The sequence below is a fragment of the Pelophylax lessonae genome (assembly GCF_965119305.1).
Source record: "Pelophylax lessonae genome assembly, chromosome: 9".
Classification (NCBI taxonomy): domain Eukaryota; kingdom Metazoa; phylum Chordata; class Amphibia; order Anura; family Ranidae; genus Pelophylax; species Pelophylax lessonae.
Genome location: NC_138776.1, coordinates 52311162 through 52328337, shown reverse-complemented (window position 1 = coordinate 52328337; position 17176 = coordinate 52311162). Strand labels below are relative to the sequence as shown.

At 48.6% G+C, this 17176-nt stretch overlaps 1 protein-coding gene across 1 annotated transcript in view; it reads right to left on the bottom strand.

The window, feature by feature from the left end:
* Positions 1 to 17176, bottom strand: part of TDRD1 (tudor domain containing 1) — a gene marked incomplete at both ends in the record, with an annotated part of 265551 nt that overhangs the window by 225067 nt on the left and 23308 nt on the right. Inside the window, one exon of the mRNA XM_082268836.1 lies at positions 1296 to 1467. Coding sequence (XP_082124962.1) covers positions 1296 to 1467 — 172 coding nt within the window. The remainder of the gene's footprint in view (positions 1 to 1295; positions 1468 to 17176) is intronic.

Here is a 17176-nt window from a genome sequence, read left to right as displayed (position 1 = left end):
GACATGTGCTCGGACGAGCACGGCCCACCAAAATGGCGGCGAATGGCGCCAAAACACGGCGCTGTACAGGGACAGGGCCAGTCACAGCATACAAGCAAAGAAAATGGCGGATCGCCGCAGCGGCCGCCGCACACACATGTCTGCACCCAGAACTGCACCCAGAGCATAACTCACAGCAGGGCAGTAAGGCCCCCCCTCGCAGCCCACAGGCAGTGCAGCCATACAGGGACCTGACAGGGAGCCCGCATTTACACAGACATGGAGGGTACTACACAGCCACAGACTGACACCCACACAGAAGGTCCCCACACAGAAGGTGCTTACCGTACCAGATGGCGTGGGGAGCCGTCTCTGGCGACAAACTGCTATCAAGGCAGACAGGGAGTGCCGCAGCCAGGACGCTTGTGGACTGCAGCCATAGACCGCAGCTGGCGTCCAGTGAGGTAGCCACCTCACAGGCAGCATCCCTGCAGCGAACAGGGATGGGTCGTTCAATGTGCCAGGGCAAACCTAAGCTGAACGCTCGATGGCAGGCTGAGGATCCATCTGGCTATCAGCCCTGGGATCCAGGGCGGCCAGTCCGAGACCCAGCTCCGCATGATGATTCTTCATCCGAAGATCCCTAAACTAAAGCTGACAAAACAACAGCTAGTAAAGAAAAGAAAAAAATACTTGAAATAAAATCAAATAAAGGGTAGAAGGCTGAGACTGAGCCCCAGCACAGGAAAGCCAGCTACTCCTAAGCTAGGCAAGATCAAACTGAGTTGGGAATGCTGGTGCAGGGAGGTATTGACTGAGGGAACAGCCCCTAGGGGTGTGTCTATGCTAAAAGCTTTTGTATTAACAATTCTTGTTGCCTAGCTACTCCTAAGGAGCAAAGGTCAATACCCATTGGTGAAGACTTGGGAGTGGGCGGCGACTGTCGGAGGACGTAAGAGAAAATTATATTTGAAATAAAAAAATTGCCAGGACCAGAGATTCCAGCAAGGAACTAGGTCCTTACTCCTGACTAGGCAGAAAATAATGGAGTACCTATAGCAGGAAGTGGGAGTATACCCCATGGGACTGCCCCATAGGCGTAGTCAAGTTTTTTTCCAGCCTAACTTCCTACTCCTGTAGGGGGCAGTATAACCCAATGGTTAAGAAGATCAGGAGCTGTGTCCATCAATGAATAAAACAGAAATAAATTTGACAGGGGATAACAACCTCCTTTGCTCCATCCAAACACAAGGACAATCGCTATGCAGTCACCCACAATTTTTGCAGTGCTGTGCAAGACAAGCAGAAGTTCACACCTGACTTTGGTAAAGAAACTTCAACCGAATATCGTGGCAGTTCCTCGTCTTCCACCTGAACAATGCGGAATAAAAACTTCTGTCCCATAAGCATTCTCTTCAAATCTACAAGACATTCAGGAGACCAGCCGCAGGGGGGCACAAGAGCATGGGCGACACGGAAGTGCATGGCCTGCAATAGAACAAAGACACTGAGCACTGTGTAAAACACAACCCTTCTTCCCGCCCTCCAAATTAAACACACATTACACATTGGCCAAAACACAATCAAGCATGCATAGCTATATCACTTTCATCCCACTAAGCTCAAACAAAACATATACTATTATTCTATTAATACCCTAGGCACCTATTTTTTCAATATATCCCCCCCCTCCCCTTTTTTATCTTCAGTCTGTCTGACACCCATATTGGACTTCCCCTGTTTCTATAGGGTGATCCTCGTAAGCAACCAGGGGGCGCAATATTGGCACATTCGGTGAAACTGAGCTACTACTGATCCTCTCTTCCACCATTTCATGATCAGGCCTTTGTTTGACCCAAGTCAACCCCCTTTTGGGGTTACATAAAAGCTGCACCCCATATTCTAATCCCTCTATACTCCCTGGAGATTTTGGCATATGCTTTTTGATTCTGGATGGCATTCTCCGGTGTGGTAGATATTACTTTATTTACCATGGCTCACTTAGTCACGCGTGGTTGATTTTGCTTGACTGTAAAACTTTATTGTATACCTATAATGTAAACACATTACTGTACTTATTTAGACTATGCCATGTTGATATTTTGCATTATTTCTAAAAAATAGACAACTCTGTGCTCCTTCTTCCCCCCGATGAAGAAATCGCTTCAGGATTTCTAAACATGTTGGGATAATCAGTTTGAATCACTATAAGTAGGCTCATATACTTTTGAGTGCAGTTTAGTTTACAAACTCATTGCACAGATAAACACTACTGTTGTCATCGAGATTATGCTTTTTATTTGGTCTGATTTGTTGTTCACTCATCCTTTTATGACATGTTCAATAAAATGTATCTATTTTATATATAACATTATATTTTATCGTCTTTACTCCCTGCATATGTGTATGCCTCGCTCAAACCCCATTGGGACCAATTTTCCTTTTTTTTTTTTCATATATTTACCTGGGAGGATGGCACAACATGTATCTAGCCCACACTGTCGCCCCCATATTCCCTTCCTATGTATACTCATTCACATAGGGAGGGAGTCAGGGATCTGGGGGGGAGGGGGTGGGCTTGTTACAGGAGGCATCAAGATTCCGATAAGCCCCCTGCCCGCAGACCCCCATAACCACCGTCCAGGGTTGTCGGGAAGAGGCCCTTGTCCTCATCAACATGGGGACAAGGTACTTTAGGGTGGGGGGTGCAGAGCCCCCTGTATCAAAGCGCACACCCACCCCCCATGTTGAGGGCATGTGGCCTGATATGGTCCAGGAGGGGTGGGGCCACTCGCTCGTCCCCTCCCCTTTCCTGACCTGCCAGACTGCATGCTCGTTTAAGGGTCTGGTATGGCTTTTGGGGAGTACCCATGCAATTTTTTCGGCGTAGGGCTCCCCTCAAAATCCATACCAGACCGTAAGGGCCTGGCTTGGAACCTGGGGGGGGGGGACCCCAACACCGTTTTTTTCCCATATTGGCATGCAGTTCCCCCTCAAGATCCTAAGAGCGCAAGTCGCACAAGTCAGATCTGGATGATGCTACTTCCATTGAAATCAATGGGCTGAAAGCCGTATCAAAGACGACTCATAGGCAACCGCTAATTTTGAATGGAGGCAGAAAATCGATGCTAAAAGCCAACTTGGCCAAACGTGCATTAACGCCAATTGAAAAAGCTACTAAAAGCACATTTTACAGATGCTTTTTCCTGGCATTAGCAGTGGCTCTGCAACTCATTTTTTTCAAATGCCCTGTGTGCACGAGGCCTTATCATTAAAAGGAGCATAAACTGAAACCTCTCATTTCTTGACCATCACATTTTTGGAGACCCTGAAATGCCAGTACAGTAGACACCCCCCCCCCCCCTCCCTTGAAACCATTCTGGGAAGCGGACACAGAAATGTATTTGACAGACATGGAGAGTCTTTTGACGATTTCACTTTTTGCTGCTTTTTTGTTTGGAAACACTGGCTGTGATCAGCAGCATTGGCTATGGTTAGCAGCTCTGGAAACACTGGCAGTGATTAAACAAAAACACTGGTTGGCTACACAAAATAGCAAACACAAAATAGATTGCGCTCTTTCAATTTTGTCTATGATCCGAGTTGACCAAAGATGCACTGTAATAAAGGACATTTTAAATCATCCATTAAGAATGGAGTGTGCCTTAACCAGCCATTAAAAAATGGTCAGTCGTGGGGTGGTTCATTATCCAGTTCTGGACCGAAAGGATTTGCTCCCCTTAATGGCCAGGCCATTTTTTGCGATTCAGCACTGCGTTAATTTAACAGACAACTACTCAGTCATGCGAGGCTGTACCAAAATAAAATCAATGTCCTTTTTTTCCCACAAATAGAGCTTTCTTTTGGTGGTATTTGATCACATGTGCGTTTTTTTTTTTTTTTGCGCTATAAACCAAATACAGGCTTTTTGTAAGATCTTACCGTAAAATCTTTTTCTCTGATGTCCATCAACAGACGCAGCCTCAACTCCATGAGCTGAATGGGTTATGCTCCTCCCATCAGTAGTCTAGGCAGGATATTTTGAATGTACACGCCTTAGTTGCTGTCCCTCCAAGAATAACCCCCACTGCCCAGCACATCAGTTTAGTTTTAAAGCAGTGACGACAAAAGAACCAACCCCAAAGAGGGGCAGGTGCTGCGTCTGTCGATGGACATCAGAGAAAAAGATTTTACAAGAAGATCTTAAAAAAAAATCTTATTTTCTCTATCGTCCATCGACAGACGCAGCCTCAACAGCTGAGAGGGACGTCCCAAAGCAGTATAGGCATGAGGGGTGGGGAAAACCCAACCAGAGAGTAACGTCAACTCCAAGCGGCTAAACCTAGCCAACCGGGCAACATAGATCTCAACCAAACAGTAGCTCACTTAGGAAAAAGACGCCTAAGAGAATAACAAAAAAACATTCTCTTATGAAAACAGAAGCCTACAAAACCTTGCGGCCAAAAGAGGCATCCGAAGATGCCAACAAATCCACCTTGAAAAATTTTTTAAAGGTGTGCACAGACGACCAAGTCACTGCCTTACAATCTTGTACAACAGAGGCCTGATGGCGAAAAGCCAAAGAGGCAATAAGCGCTCTAGTAGAATGCGCCATCACAGGGAAAGGAGCAACCTGACCCTTGATTGAATAAGCCTGACCAACTGTCTGCCTGATCCATCTCGAAATGGTCGCAGCGAATGCAGCCAAACCATTGCGAGGACCGTCCTAAAGGACAAAGAGAAAGTCCGACTTCCTGAAGGACACAGTAACCATCAGATAAACTATTAATGCATCCAGAGAGTGCAAGGCAATCACCTTGGGATGTTTAGGGTTGGGACATAAGGAAGGTAACACGATGTCCTCACATTAAGATGAAAATCCTACACCACCTTAGGGAGAAAAGACGGATTAGGTCGGAGGACCAGTTTATCCCTGTGGACCACCAAATAAGGTGGATAGGAAAGCACCAGCAACTCAGAGACTCTAGGAAGGCAACTTTCTGTGACAAAAAGCAGAGAAATCTCCCGAATATTCTCAAAAGGAGGCTTTTTAAGAACAGACAAAACCAGATTAAGATACCACGGCAGTACTGGGGATCTCTTCGGAGGGGCCAGATGACGCACCCGCTGAATGAAGGTGTGTATCAAACTATGAGTAGCCGAATGAAGGTGTATATCAAACTATGAGTAGCCAACGGACGTTGGACGTAAATAGCTAAGAAATGTACGATTTCCACGTACGATGATAGATCTTCCTAGACGTCGACTTCCTGGCCTTCAAAAGGGTAGGAATCACCGAATCAGAGAGACCTCTATCCCTCAATACCTTGCTTTCAACAGCCAAGCCGTTAACGCCAGCGTCCATAAAGCAGGATGGAAGATCGGTCCTTGAGATACTACATCTTCCCGCAGAGGAAGACGCCATGGAGGATCCACGATCATTTTTACCAGCTCTGCGTACCAAGACCACTGAGGCCAGTCTGGTGCCACCAGAATGACCAGAATGCCTTCCATCGCCACCCTGCGAAAAAACCTTTAGCAGGAGAACTAGCAGAGGGAAGGCATATATCAGGCGATACTGACACCAAGGAGAGTCTAATGGGAATTGTCCTAAAAACCAACCTCCCAGTAGGTATTCAGGAAGGGGACAGGGGAAAGGGGGGGAGGGGGGAAGAGGGGAATAATAGGTGGGACTTTACTGGTACGGTATACAGTCAAGGTAGTCGAAGGTATTATTAAAATGTAAATAACTATTACATATCAAGGTTAAAATTGATCATCAAAAACAAAAAACATACATAAGATACAAAATATTGTGTATTACAATGAGCTAGATAAGAGCCAATATACAGTGGGTGAGCATGTAGCTGATGGCGATCCAAGCAAAGGGATTTCTAAACAAGCTGGAGGTATATCTACCTCAACATGTTTCGTGGCGAACCACTTCGTCAGGAGGATTTAATGTGTATATATAATGCTCATTCTGAAGATGACAAAAAACATTTGATCAATAATTCTATCTCAATATCTTGGGAAATCTGTGATCAGTATACAAATAAACAGGCAAGCAAAATTATTCACATCGATATGGGAGGATCGCTTTTACCTTATCAGGCAGGCTCAAAAGGGTCACCAGTCAAGGCTTGCAACCATCAAACCCTCTCGCCGGCGAACATGGGCGACACTGAATTTGAAAGTTGAAATTGGTTCATGTTGTAATTTTGGGAGAAAATGATACCGGTGTGAGAAGGAAAGCAGAAATGCAGAACCATATCACACCTAGTTACAAGAGGATACAGGGGAGATGTTTCCGAGCGTGTAGACACATAGGTCATCCCAGAACCGAAAAATCAGTGAAGGGGTTATTTATTTGATGACGTGTCAATGCAAGGCTCATTATGTAGGCAAAACCCGACGTGAATTAAGACAAAGAATAGGGGAACACCTCTATTGCTCCAATACAGGCAAGCTTACAGCCGTAGGCAGACATATCGGCCTACATCATAAATACAAAACAGATGTGGTAAAGTTTTACGCCCTAGATGTGGTTCCCCCCAATCCCAGGGGTGGAAATTGGGACAGAGACCTGTTACAGCGTGAAACTCTTTGGATAGAGAAACTAGACGCAGTTATCCCTCCTGGTATCAATGAGACGAATAGCTACAAGCCCTTTCTTTGACTCCGAATGGGACATGTCTGTGTTCCCATTCACCCCTTATTGGTCTAGTGACCTAATTCCATTTATAATCTCCACCATTGGCACCCCGAAAAGGGTCTATTCCCATTCAATTCCATCCTATTTTATTCGTGATTTTATTTCCCCTTTTTTCCTTTTCTTTCCCACTTCCTAACTCTTTTCCTTTCTCTGCGCCTTCTTTTCTTCTCTTTTTATTCACATCCCCATTCCTTCATCCCCTTCCCTTGCTTCCCCCACCCTTCCTTATACCTATTCTGGACTATTTCCCATTCATAGTCCTCCATTAAATCATAACCATTTGTCATGGTCATAAGAGTATAATTATTATATGCAGTTTGACTGTCTATCTAATTGTGATTTTATGATGCTTTAAAATAATTGTCAATATTGTTTTTCCTGTTGATTTTGGGCCTGTTATTGATTTATTGTTATTGCAAATACATTGTGGCTTTAATTGCACTGTTGTTTTTCCCTTTAGGCTGGGCTCACATCGGTCACCCTCTTGGCAGTGCGACTGTTCTTGATTGGCGGACATGTGACCTCTTTGTTGTGGCAACGTCTGATGACGTATAGCCATTATTGGAACACCCTACTTGCGTGCTCCAACTGCGCCTGCGCGATATACCGCGCTTGCGCAGCACGGAGGTCTGGGCGGCGCACGGCCATGTACGTCGGATGCGACGTCACGACATGCGCAGCCTGGCTGACACTATAAAACAGCGTTCGCTGCCGGCAATGGCGGCGAACGCTGTTGGTTTCCTGATCCTCCCCTTCCGGGTTTCTTGTCTTAATATCAGTGGCTGGTAAGTGCTACCCATCTGTTTACCTACATCCTGCTTGAACTATCTGGCAAAACCTCATTACCTTCTATCGTTGTACCTTTTTCACTGTTTTAGCCAGTTACTACCTGACTCCACCTGCTGGTGGATTACAATACAGCAACTCCCCTGTGGATTAGGAGCTTTCTTATAATCCAGGTGCTAGCCTTAAATAATTGGCCCTGATATGCTGGCTTTTCAGCAGTGACACGTCCCGGCGGGGGTCTTTTGAAATAGCCCACACCCATGAGCAATTATCTACATCCCCTTGGTAAGGCCTACATCCTATTTTAATCATAACTATATGGACTATGGTTACCACACCCTGGGCTATCTCTGACACTCTGGACCCCACTCCATGCACTCTGTACTTTTCTTATTCTCCCTAGGTGGTGGTTCTTTTCCTTGGTTCTGCATTTCTGCTTTCCTTCTCACACCGGTATCATTTTCTCCCAAAATTACAACATGAACCAATTTCAACTTTCAAATTCAGTGTCGCCCATGTTCGCCGGCGAGAGGGTTTGATGGTTGCAAGCCTTGACTGGTGACCCTTTTGAGCCTGCCTGATAAGGTAAAAGCGATCCTCCCATATCGATGTGAATAATTTTGCTTGCCTGTTTATTTGTATACTGATCACAGATTTCCCAATATATTGAGATAGAATTATTGATCAAATGTTTTTTGTCATCTTCAGAATGAGCATTATATATACACATTAAATCCTCCTGACGAAGTGGTTCGCCACGAAACATGTTGAGGTAGATATACCTCCAGCTTGTTTGGAAATCCCTTTGCTTGGATCGCCATCAGCTACATGCTCACCCACTGTATATTGGCTCTTATCTAGCTCATTGTAATACACAATATTTTGTATCTTATGTATGTTTTTTGTTTTTGATGATCAATTTTAACCTTGATATGTAATAAAGTTATTTAAATTTTAATAATACCTTCGACTACCTTGACTGTATACCGTACCAGTAAAGTCCCACCTATTATTCCCCTCTTCCCGACTCCCCCCCTTTCCCCTGTCCCCTTCCTGAATACCTACTGGGAGGTTGGTTTTTAGGACAATTCCCATTAGACTCACCATACTAGGGATGTAGGTACACTGCCATTTCTTTATTAACCAACCCGGGCATCCCTCTATAACTGACACCAAGGAGCCAGCATTGGCCAAAGGATCCCGAGACCTGGCCACAAACCTCTGAACTTTCCTGTTGAGGGTTGGCGCAAACAGATCCATCTCCGGAGTCGAGCACCAGGCACACAGGAGACAAAACACCTCCGGTTGCAGCGACCATTCCCCTTGATCCAGCACCTGACGACTGAGGCAATCCGCATGCCAATTCTCCACACCCGGGATGTGAATTGCGGAGAGAACCAGAACATTGTGTCCCGCCCACACCAGAACCGCTTTGGCCACCAGGTCACTCCTGGTGCCCTCTTGATTGATGTAAGCCACGGCCGTGTCATTGTCCGACTGGACCTGAACCGGAGAGCCACGTTACCGACTCGTCCAGTGAAGCAGGCAGAGCTTGATCGCCCTCAGCTCCAGAATATTGATCGACAAGGAAGACTCTTCCATCGCCCAAGTCCCCTGGGCACAGAGCTTCCCCAGCACTCCACCCCAGCCTGACAGTCTGGCGCCCGTGGTGACCACCTTCCAAAACACCGGCAGGAAGGACTTGCCCTGGCACAGGACAGGTGACTGGAGCCACCAAAAGAGCCGACTTTGTGAGATGGCTCAACCGAATCTTCTGGTCCAATGCCTGAGGATCTCTGTTCTATTTTGACAGAATCGCTTTCTGCAACTGTCTCGTATGAGCCTGAGAAAACAGGACCATCAGACCCAGGGCCCTCATGCAAGCCTGCAAGGAGGACTGAGAGGCCTCCATCAGCAACCGGATCGCCCTTTGCAACTTGTGAAGCTTGTCCAAGGGAAGGAAGACCCTCGCCAGAAGATCAGCCCAAATAAGTGAACCGCAAGGATGGATTCAGGGCAGATTTGGTGACATTGATCGTCCACCCAAATTTTTGAAGGGTCTGAATGGTGATAGAAATGTTAACATGCAGATCTGAATGGAAGATTGCACACGACAGGAGATCGTCCAGATATCCCACAATGGGGATACCTTGCCAACGTAACAAGGCCAGCACGGGGGGCCAGGACCTTGGTAAAAACTCTGGGAGCCGAGGCGAGACCAAAGGGTAATGCCACAAATTGAAAGTGCTCCTCTGCCACCGCAAAGTGGAGAAATCACTGACGTACATCAAATATAGGGACGTGGAGATACACATCTATGAGATCAATGGAAGCCAGAAAACCCCTCTCATTCAAAGATGCCACCACCGACCGAATGGACTCCATTCGAAAAATCTGCACCCGCACAAAGCGGTTCAGAGCCTTGAGGTTCAGGATAGGACGCACCTCCTTTCTGGGCACAGTGAATAGATTTGAATAGAAACCTCTAGAGCGTACCTGCGGTGGAACCGGCACAATCACCTCTTGAGCCAAGAGATCTCGCACAGCCTCCTGCAGATCCTTCAAACGCTCTGGAGACAGGTGAAGATTTGACTTAAAGGACCTGTCCCCTGGCGGGGACCAGAATTCGATCTTGTACCCAGAGCAAACCCAATCGTCCTGAAGGAAGTCCAGGGTTCCTGTAAGAAGTGCAGACGTCTCCGCCACCCCTGACACGGGTGAGGGCGTTCCTTCATGCTTTAGTGGACTTGTCTGCCGCACCAGACTGGCCGGCCTTGGGCTTGCCCCAGGGCTTCTTAGCTCCTCCAGAAGTTCTGAACGGCTTACCTTTTTTTTTGCGCAAAGGAGGCACGAAAAAAATGTTTATGAGCAGAAAAGGAGGGACTCCGCTTAGTACAGGGTGTTTTACCATTGGAGGATCGAGGGAAAAGAGTACTCTTCCCGCCAGTTAGGCCCTTGATTAACTCATCCAATGAGTCGCCAAACAACCTGTCTCCCAGAAAACGGAGATCAGCTAAGGCTTTCATAGAAGCTCGGTCAGCCAACCAGCTCATCAACCAAACCATGAGTCTTAAATCAATGCTCACGGCCGAGACCCTGGCCACCAAGGGAGCCACATCCATAGAAGCATCAAACAGGAACACCAGAGCCTGGAACACCTGGTCCAACAGTTGCATTTTTCCGGAGGAACAGTCTTGGGGTCCAAGGACTCCCGCAAACCCATAACCCATTCTGTCACCATCTGTGACAAAAAAAAATGGTTTCAAAATGGAACCCGCCACCCCATGAAGATGGTGGGAAACGGATTCTACCCGTCTGTCCATTGGATCCGTAAAAACTTGGTAATCGTCCACAGGCACAAGGGTAGATTTTTTTCAATCTGGAAACAGGATGATCCACTTTAGGTGGCACCATCCAACGGTTGGAAACCTTTTCGGCAAAAGGGTACCGGTGTTTAAAGCATTTTGGCACCACTAACACATGCTTAAGCTGCCGCCAGTGGTCATTCACAATATCGTGAAGGGTGGCAGGACAAGGGAAATCCCTGTCCGCTTTTGGAGACTTCTGAGAGCCAAAAACCACCCGCGTACCTGCCAGAGTGGGCTCATCAGCCAATATTAAAGTAGCCTGCACTGAAATAATCAGGGCTTCCACTAAGGCGCGTTCCAACGCTGCAACTGAAGACAGGTCCTCTTCACCATCTGACTGAGGAAAGCGACCCCTCAGGCAAGGGGACATCCGGGGGCGACCGCATCAGCCTCTGAATCAGAAGACACCTGCATATGAGAAGAAGGCAGCGGCCGTTTTCAGCTATCAACCTTTTTCATGACTAAATCAACGTTAGTTGCCAGGCTTTCCAGGGCTGTTAAAATCGCGGCCAGCGTCCACGATCTGGAATGCCTGGAGTCGCACAGAGTGGGTCTGAAGGTGATTGCACAGTTTGGGACTCCATATTGAAATTTTCAAAAAAACAATGTACTCTCACTTTAACAGCGCCGATCGCGGTATCCACCACCGATCGTTGCGGTCTGCAGGGAACCCCTTTAAACCAAACTGACAGCAGAAAGGTGCAAGGATATCCCCGCAGGGACCCCAAGTACTGTACCACCTCAGATAAACCATCCTCCTGAATCCTTCACCAGCATGGAGAGAAAGGCAGGTAGGAAATGACTACACAGGAAGTGATATCGCCGGAATAAGGTTACACTGCTGAGTATAGCACCAGGGCTACACAAAGATTGATGCCTATACAAAACAATAGGAAGCTACAGGGAAAATGGCTACCCCTGCCCCATACAAGTCTATGGGGATAAAAATCACATTTCCCACACTTAAGATGGCAGCGCCCACGACGAACCATGCGGCTAGGGTCCAACACATGAAGGCTTTAGAAACCACAACAGGTACCAGCAAGCATAAGGTGACATGTCACCCCCTGAGACCAGAGTCCCAGGAGGAAACCTAGGTCCTACTCCTCCTCTAGGCAGAAACAAACTGATGTGCTGGGCTATGGAAGTTATGCCTGGAGGGACAGCCCCTAGGGTGTGTACATTCAAAATTTTTTGCCTAGACTACTACTGATGGGAGGAGCATAACCCACTCAGCTGGCGGAGATGAGGCTGCGTCTGTTGATGAACGATAGAGAAATATTATTTGTCACATTCTGCTATTTAATATTCCCAAAAAAATTATTAAAAATCTAAATGTTTCATACTTTAAGGCAAATTTGTACTCTGCTACAGATTTTTGGTTAAAAAAAAAAAAACGCAATGAGCGTATTTTGATTGGTTTGCGCATAAGTTATCGCATCTACTAATCAGGGTAAGGATTTGTCATTTTTATTTTATTTTTTTACTAGTAATGGAGACGATCTGCGATTTTTAGCAGGACTGCGACATTGCAACAGACCCCTGACATTTTTGACACTTTTGGGGGGACCAGTGACATAATAATCAGTGCTGAAAATATGCACTGTTACTGTAATAATGGCAATGGCAGGGAAGGTGTTAACACAGTGGTGATCAAAGGGTTAAAGCGGAGTTCCGGCCACGAAAAACTGAATTTTTGTAAAATCTTACCTGTAAAATTCCTTTCTCTGAGTCCTCCGACAGTCGCCGCCCACTTCATATTCATCACCAATGGGGGTTATGTCCTTTATTCCGTAGGAGTAGCTAGGCAATAGAATATGTTAGTACAAAAACTTTTAACATATCCCACCCCCAGGGGGTGGTCCCCTCAGTACATAACCCTCCACTTCCTGTATCCAACTCAGTTTCAGTGGAATAGCAGTAGAGAGTACATCAAAACCCCAAAAGAGGGGCGGGGGCGGCGACTGTCGGAGGACTCAGAGAAAGGAATTTTACAGGTAAGATTTTACAAAAATTCCGTTTTCTCTTACGTCCTCCGACAGTCGCCGCCCACTTCATATTCATCACCAATGGGGATGTCCCAAAGCAGTGTAAACATGAGGGGTGGGAAGAACGCAGCCGCGCCCAAGGCAACGCCGTCTCCCCATCAGAGAAAGGAACCTTACCAAAGGAAGGAAACCAGTTGGGCATAAGAACAAAACACTCGCTCAACAGGAGCAAGAAAACCCAGGGAAAAAACAAATATCCCAAAAAGCCAAAGAACCCGTAACAAGGGCTCTAGGGAACTGCCGCACTAAGAACCTTGCGGCCAAAGGAAGCATCAGCCGATGCCTGAACATCTACTCTGTAGAATATCGTGAAAGTGTGTACGGTCGACCAAGTCGCCACCTTACACACCTGGGCCACAGAGGCCCCATGACGACAGGCCCAAGACGTACTCAGAGATCTGGTAGAGTGCGCCTTCACAGGTACAGGGGGAACTTTCCCCTTCAAAGCATAGGCCTGATCAATGGTCTGTCTGATCCATTTGGCGTTTGTAGAAGCCGACGCCGCCATGCCCTTCCGAGGACCTTCTGGAAGGACAAACAAGGCATACGACTTGCGAAAAGACTCAGTCGATTTGAGATAGACTCTAATCGCCCGGACAACATCCAAGGAGTGAAGCAACACCTCCGTCGGATGCTTCGGCTTCGCGCAAAGCGAAGGTAGGACAATGTCCACATTGAGATGAAAGTCCGAAACCCTTTTTGGAAGAAAAGAAGGGTTAGGTCGCAAGACCACCTTGTCCAAATGCACAACCAGATACAGAGACTTGCAGGACAAGGCTGCCAGCCCCGACACTCGACGAGCCGAGGTGATAGCGACCTTCTTGGATAACAAAGACAGCGAGATCTCCCTGATCCTTTCAAAAGGAGCACGCTGCAATACTGATAGAACTAGATTCAAGTCCCAAGGGGGAAGAGGGTCCCTCCTAGGAGGGATCAGATGACGTACCCCCTGCACAAAAGTGCTAACCAAAGAATCAGATGCCACAGGCCGTTGAAAAAGAACGGCCAAAGCAGACACCTGACCCTTGATCGTGGCCAGCGCCAGACGCTGGTCAACACCCGTCTGAAGGAAGGGCAACACCCTAGACACCGAATAAGTGTCAGGAGAGAAACCCCTGGATTCGCACCAGGCAAAATACGCCAAGTACGGTAATAAACCTTCCCCGAGGAAGACCTCCTCGCATTTAGTAAGGTGTGAATGACCTCAGGGGAAAGACCCCTGTTCTTCAGGGCCTCGGTTTCAACAGCCAGGCCTTCAAAGCCAGCGACTGTAAAGCAGGATGGAAGATCGGTCCTTGTGACAGAAGATCTTCTCGAAGAGGCAGACGCCACGGGGCGTCGATTGCCAGATTTACGAGGTCTGCGTACCAGGACCGGCGAGGCCAGTCCGGTGCCACAAGAATCACCGTGGTCGGTTCCGCGAAGGAACCTGGACAGCAATTGAATCGGTGGGAACGCATACATCAGTTGGTACTGAAGCCCCGGGGCAACCAACGCGTCCGACGCGTCTGCCCGAGGATCGCGCGTCCTTGCCACGAACCGTGGTACTGTGTTGTTCAGACGAGACGCGAGCAGGTCTACCTCCGGAAGACCCCACCTCGCGCACAACATCTGGAAGACAGCCGGGTGAAGGGACCATTCCCCCTGGTCCAGGGTCTGGCGGCTCAGATAAACCGCCTGCCAAATTTCCACCCCCGGAATGTGAACTGCCGATATTGCCGGGACATGCGTCTCTGCCCAAGACAGAATCGCGGCCACTTCACGAGCCGCCCGGGCACTCCTGGTGCCCCCTTGGTGATTGATGTAAGCCACCGCCGTGGCATTGTCAGTCTGCACCCGAACCGGGTAGCCGTGAAGATTGTCCGTCCAACGACGAAGACAGAGGAGTATCGCTCGCAGTTCCAGAACGTTGATCGGAAGGGAGGATTCCTCCGTCGACCAAACACCCTGGGCGGACAGAACGCCCAGGACACCACCCCAGCCAGACAGGCTGGCGTCCGTGGTGATCACCGACCATGAAAGGGGACGAAAAGACTTGCCCCCCGATACTGAGGGGGATTGAAGCCACCACAGAAGATCCCTTCTGGTCTGAGAACTCAATGACATCTGGAGATCCAGAGACTGCGGACGCCCGTCCCACTTGGACAATATCTCCGCTTGGAGATCCCGTGTGTGAAACTGGGCGAAGGGAATCGCCTCGAAAGCCGAGACCATCAATCCCAGACACCGCATGCACGTCCGAATGGACGGAGATGGAACGTCCCTGAGGGACCTGACTGCCTCCTGAAGAGCTGCGAGTTTTTCTTCCGGCAGGAAGACCTTCGCCTGGACAGAGTCCAGAATCATACCCAGGTAAGAAATCCGAACCTATGGGCACAATGTCGACTTTGGAAAATTGATCGTCCAACCAAACTCCTGCAGAGTCTGCAACGTGACGGACAGATCCTTCTCCAGACTCTGGCTGGTCGCAGACCGAACCAGAATATCGTCCAGATACCCCAGAACCGAAATGCCCTGGGCCCTCAACAAAGCCAGAACCGGTGCCAGCACTTTGGTGAACACCCTCGGAGCCGAGGCGAGACCAAAAGGCAACGCCACAAATTGGTAATGATCTTCCGCTATGGCGAATCGAAGGTACCTCTGGTGACCCTCGAAAATCGGGATGTGAAGATACGCATCCTTCAAGTCGATGGAAGCCATGAACTCCCCCGGAACCAGGGCAGCCACCACCGACCGCAGGGATTCCATGCGGAACTTGCGCACCCGCACAAAGCGGTTCAGCGCCTTCAAGTCCAGAATCGGACGCACCTTGCCCTCCTTCCTGGGCACGGTGAGCAGATTGGAATAGAACCCTCGAAATCTGTCCCGATGAGGCACCGGGACCACCACTCCCTGAGCCCTCAGGTCCTGCACCGCTAGATGCAGGTCCCGCAAAAGCTCCGGGGATAACAGAAGACTTGAGGGAAAAAATCTGCTCTCCGGCCGAGAGAGAAACTCGATCTAGTAGCCAGATCGAACGATTTCCTGTGAATTGGGTGAGGGCGCCCCTTCAGGCCGCACTGTTGTGGGCCGCAGAACCGGATTGGCCGGACTTTTGCTTACCTGCCCACGGCTTCTGGCGGGAGCCTTGACCCATGGACGGCTGCCCCAAAGTGTGACCGAAAGGCACGAAAGGACCCCTGAGGGGGCCGAAAGAAGGCATTCTTTTTTCCCGGAGCCGTCTTAGTCTCGCGGGATTGAGGTAAGAGCGTGCTCTTACCCCCCGTGACCCCTTTAATTAGGGCATCCAGGGATTCGCCAAAAAGGCGAGAACCATCAAAAGGCAGATTGGCCAAGGTCTTACGTGAAGATTGATCCACAGACCAACACTTCAACCAAACCAGGCGGCGACATAACACCGCCACACTGTGTACACGTGCAGCCAACGGAACCATATCCAGGTCCGCATCACACAAATACATGACACCCTGGTGGATTTTATCCACCATATCCAAAGTCGCCTGGGGGGCAGAATCAGCCACCAGGACACGCCTAAGCACCTGCGTCCAGCTCGCGACCGCCTGGGCCGCCATAAGTGAAGCAAATAAAGCTTTCAACATAGAACCCACAATAGAACAGGAACGACGGGCAAGGGACTCCATCCTCTTGTCCGTAGGCATCCCGAAAAACACCGGGGTGTCTTCAGCAGGAATCGCAGTGGACTTGTTCAAAACTGCTAACGCATGGTCCACCGGATGGGGGACACACCAACGCCCATCAGTAGCGGGCGTAAAAGGATAGTGCAGCTTAAACCTACTTGGTACAGCAAAAGGTTTGCGTATATTACGCCATCGTTCTTTCACAGCGCACTGAAAATCATCAGTGCATGGAAACATCTGCGATGATTTGCGCCTTTTCTGCGTCCCATAAGCCGCCAAGGCAGCTGGAGGACATGCGTCCTCCTCCAAACGCAGAGTTTGCTTGATAGAAGCAACCAATTTGAATGCAAGCTCTTCAGACGAGCCAGGGGGAGAATTATCAACCCCCTCTACCTCAGCCTCCATTTCTGACCCTATAAGGTCCAGGGAGGAACGAGACCCCGATAAGGAGATCTCTGCCACAGCAGCCCCAGTACCATCACCCTCTGAATCAGAGGAAATTGAAACTCTGGGCCTTTTAGAGGATTGAGCAGCCACCAGCATTTGCACTTGAGTCGCAAGGCTAGCCACAATCGCAGCCAAATCCCCCACGGGGGGGGAAACCGCAGTCCCCTGGCTTCCCACTAAATTGGCAGGAAACTA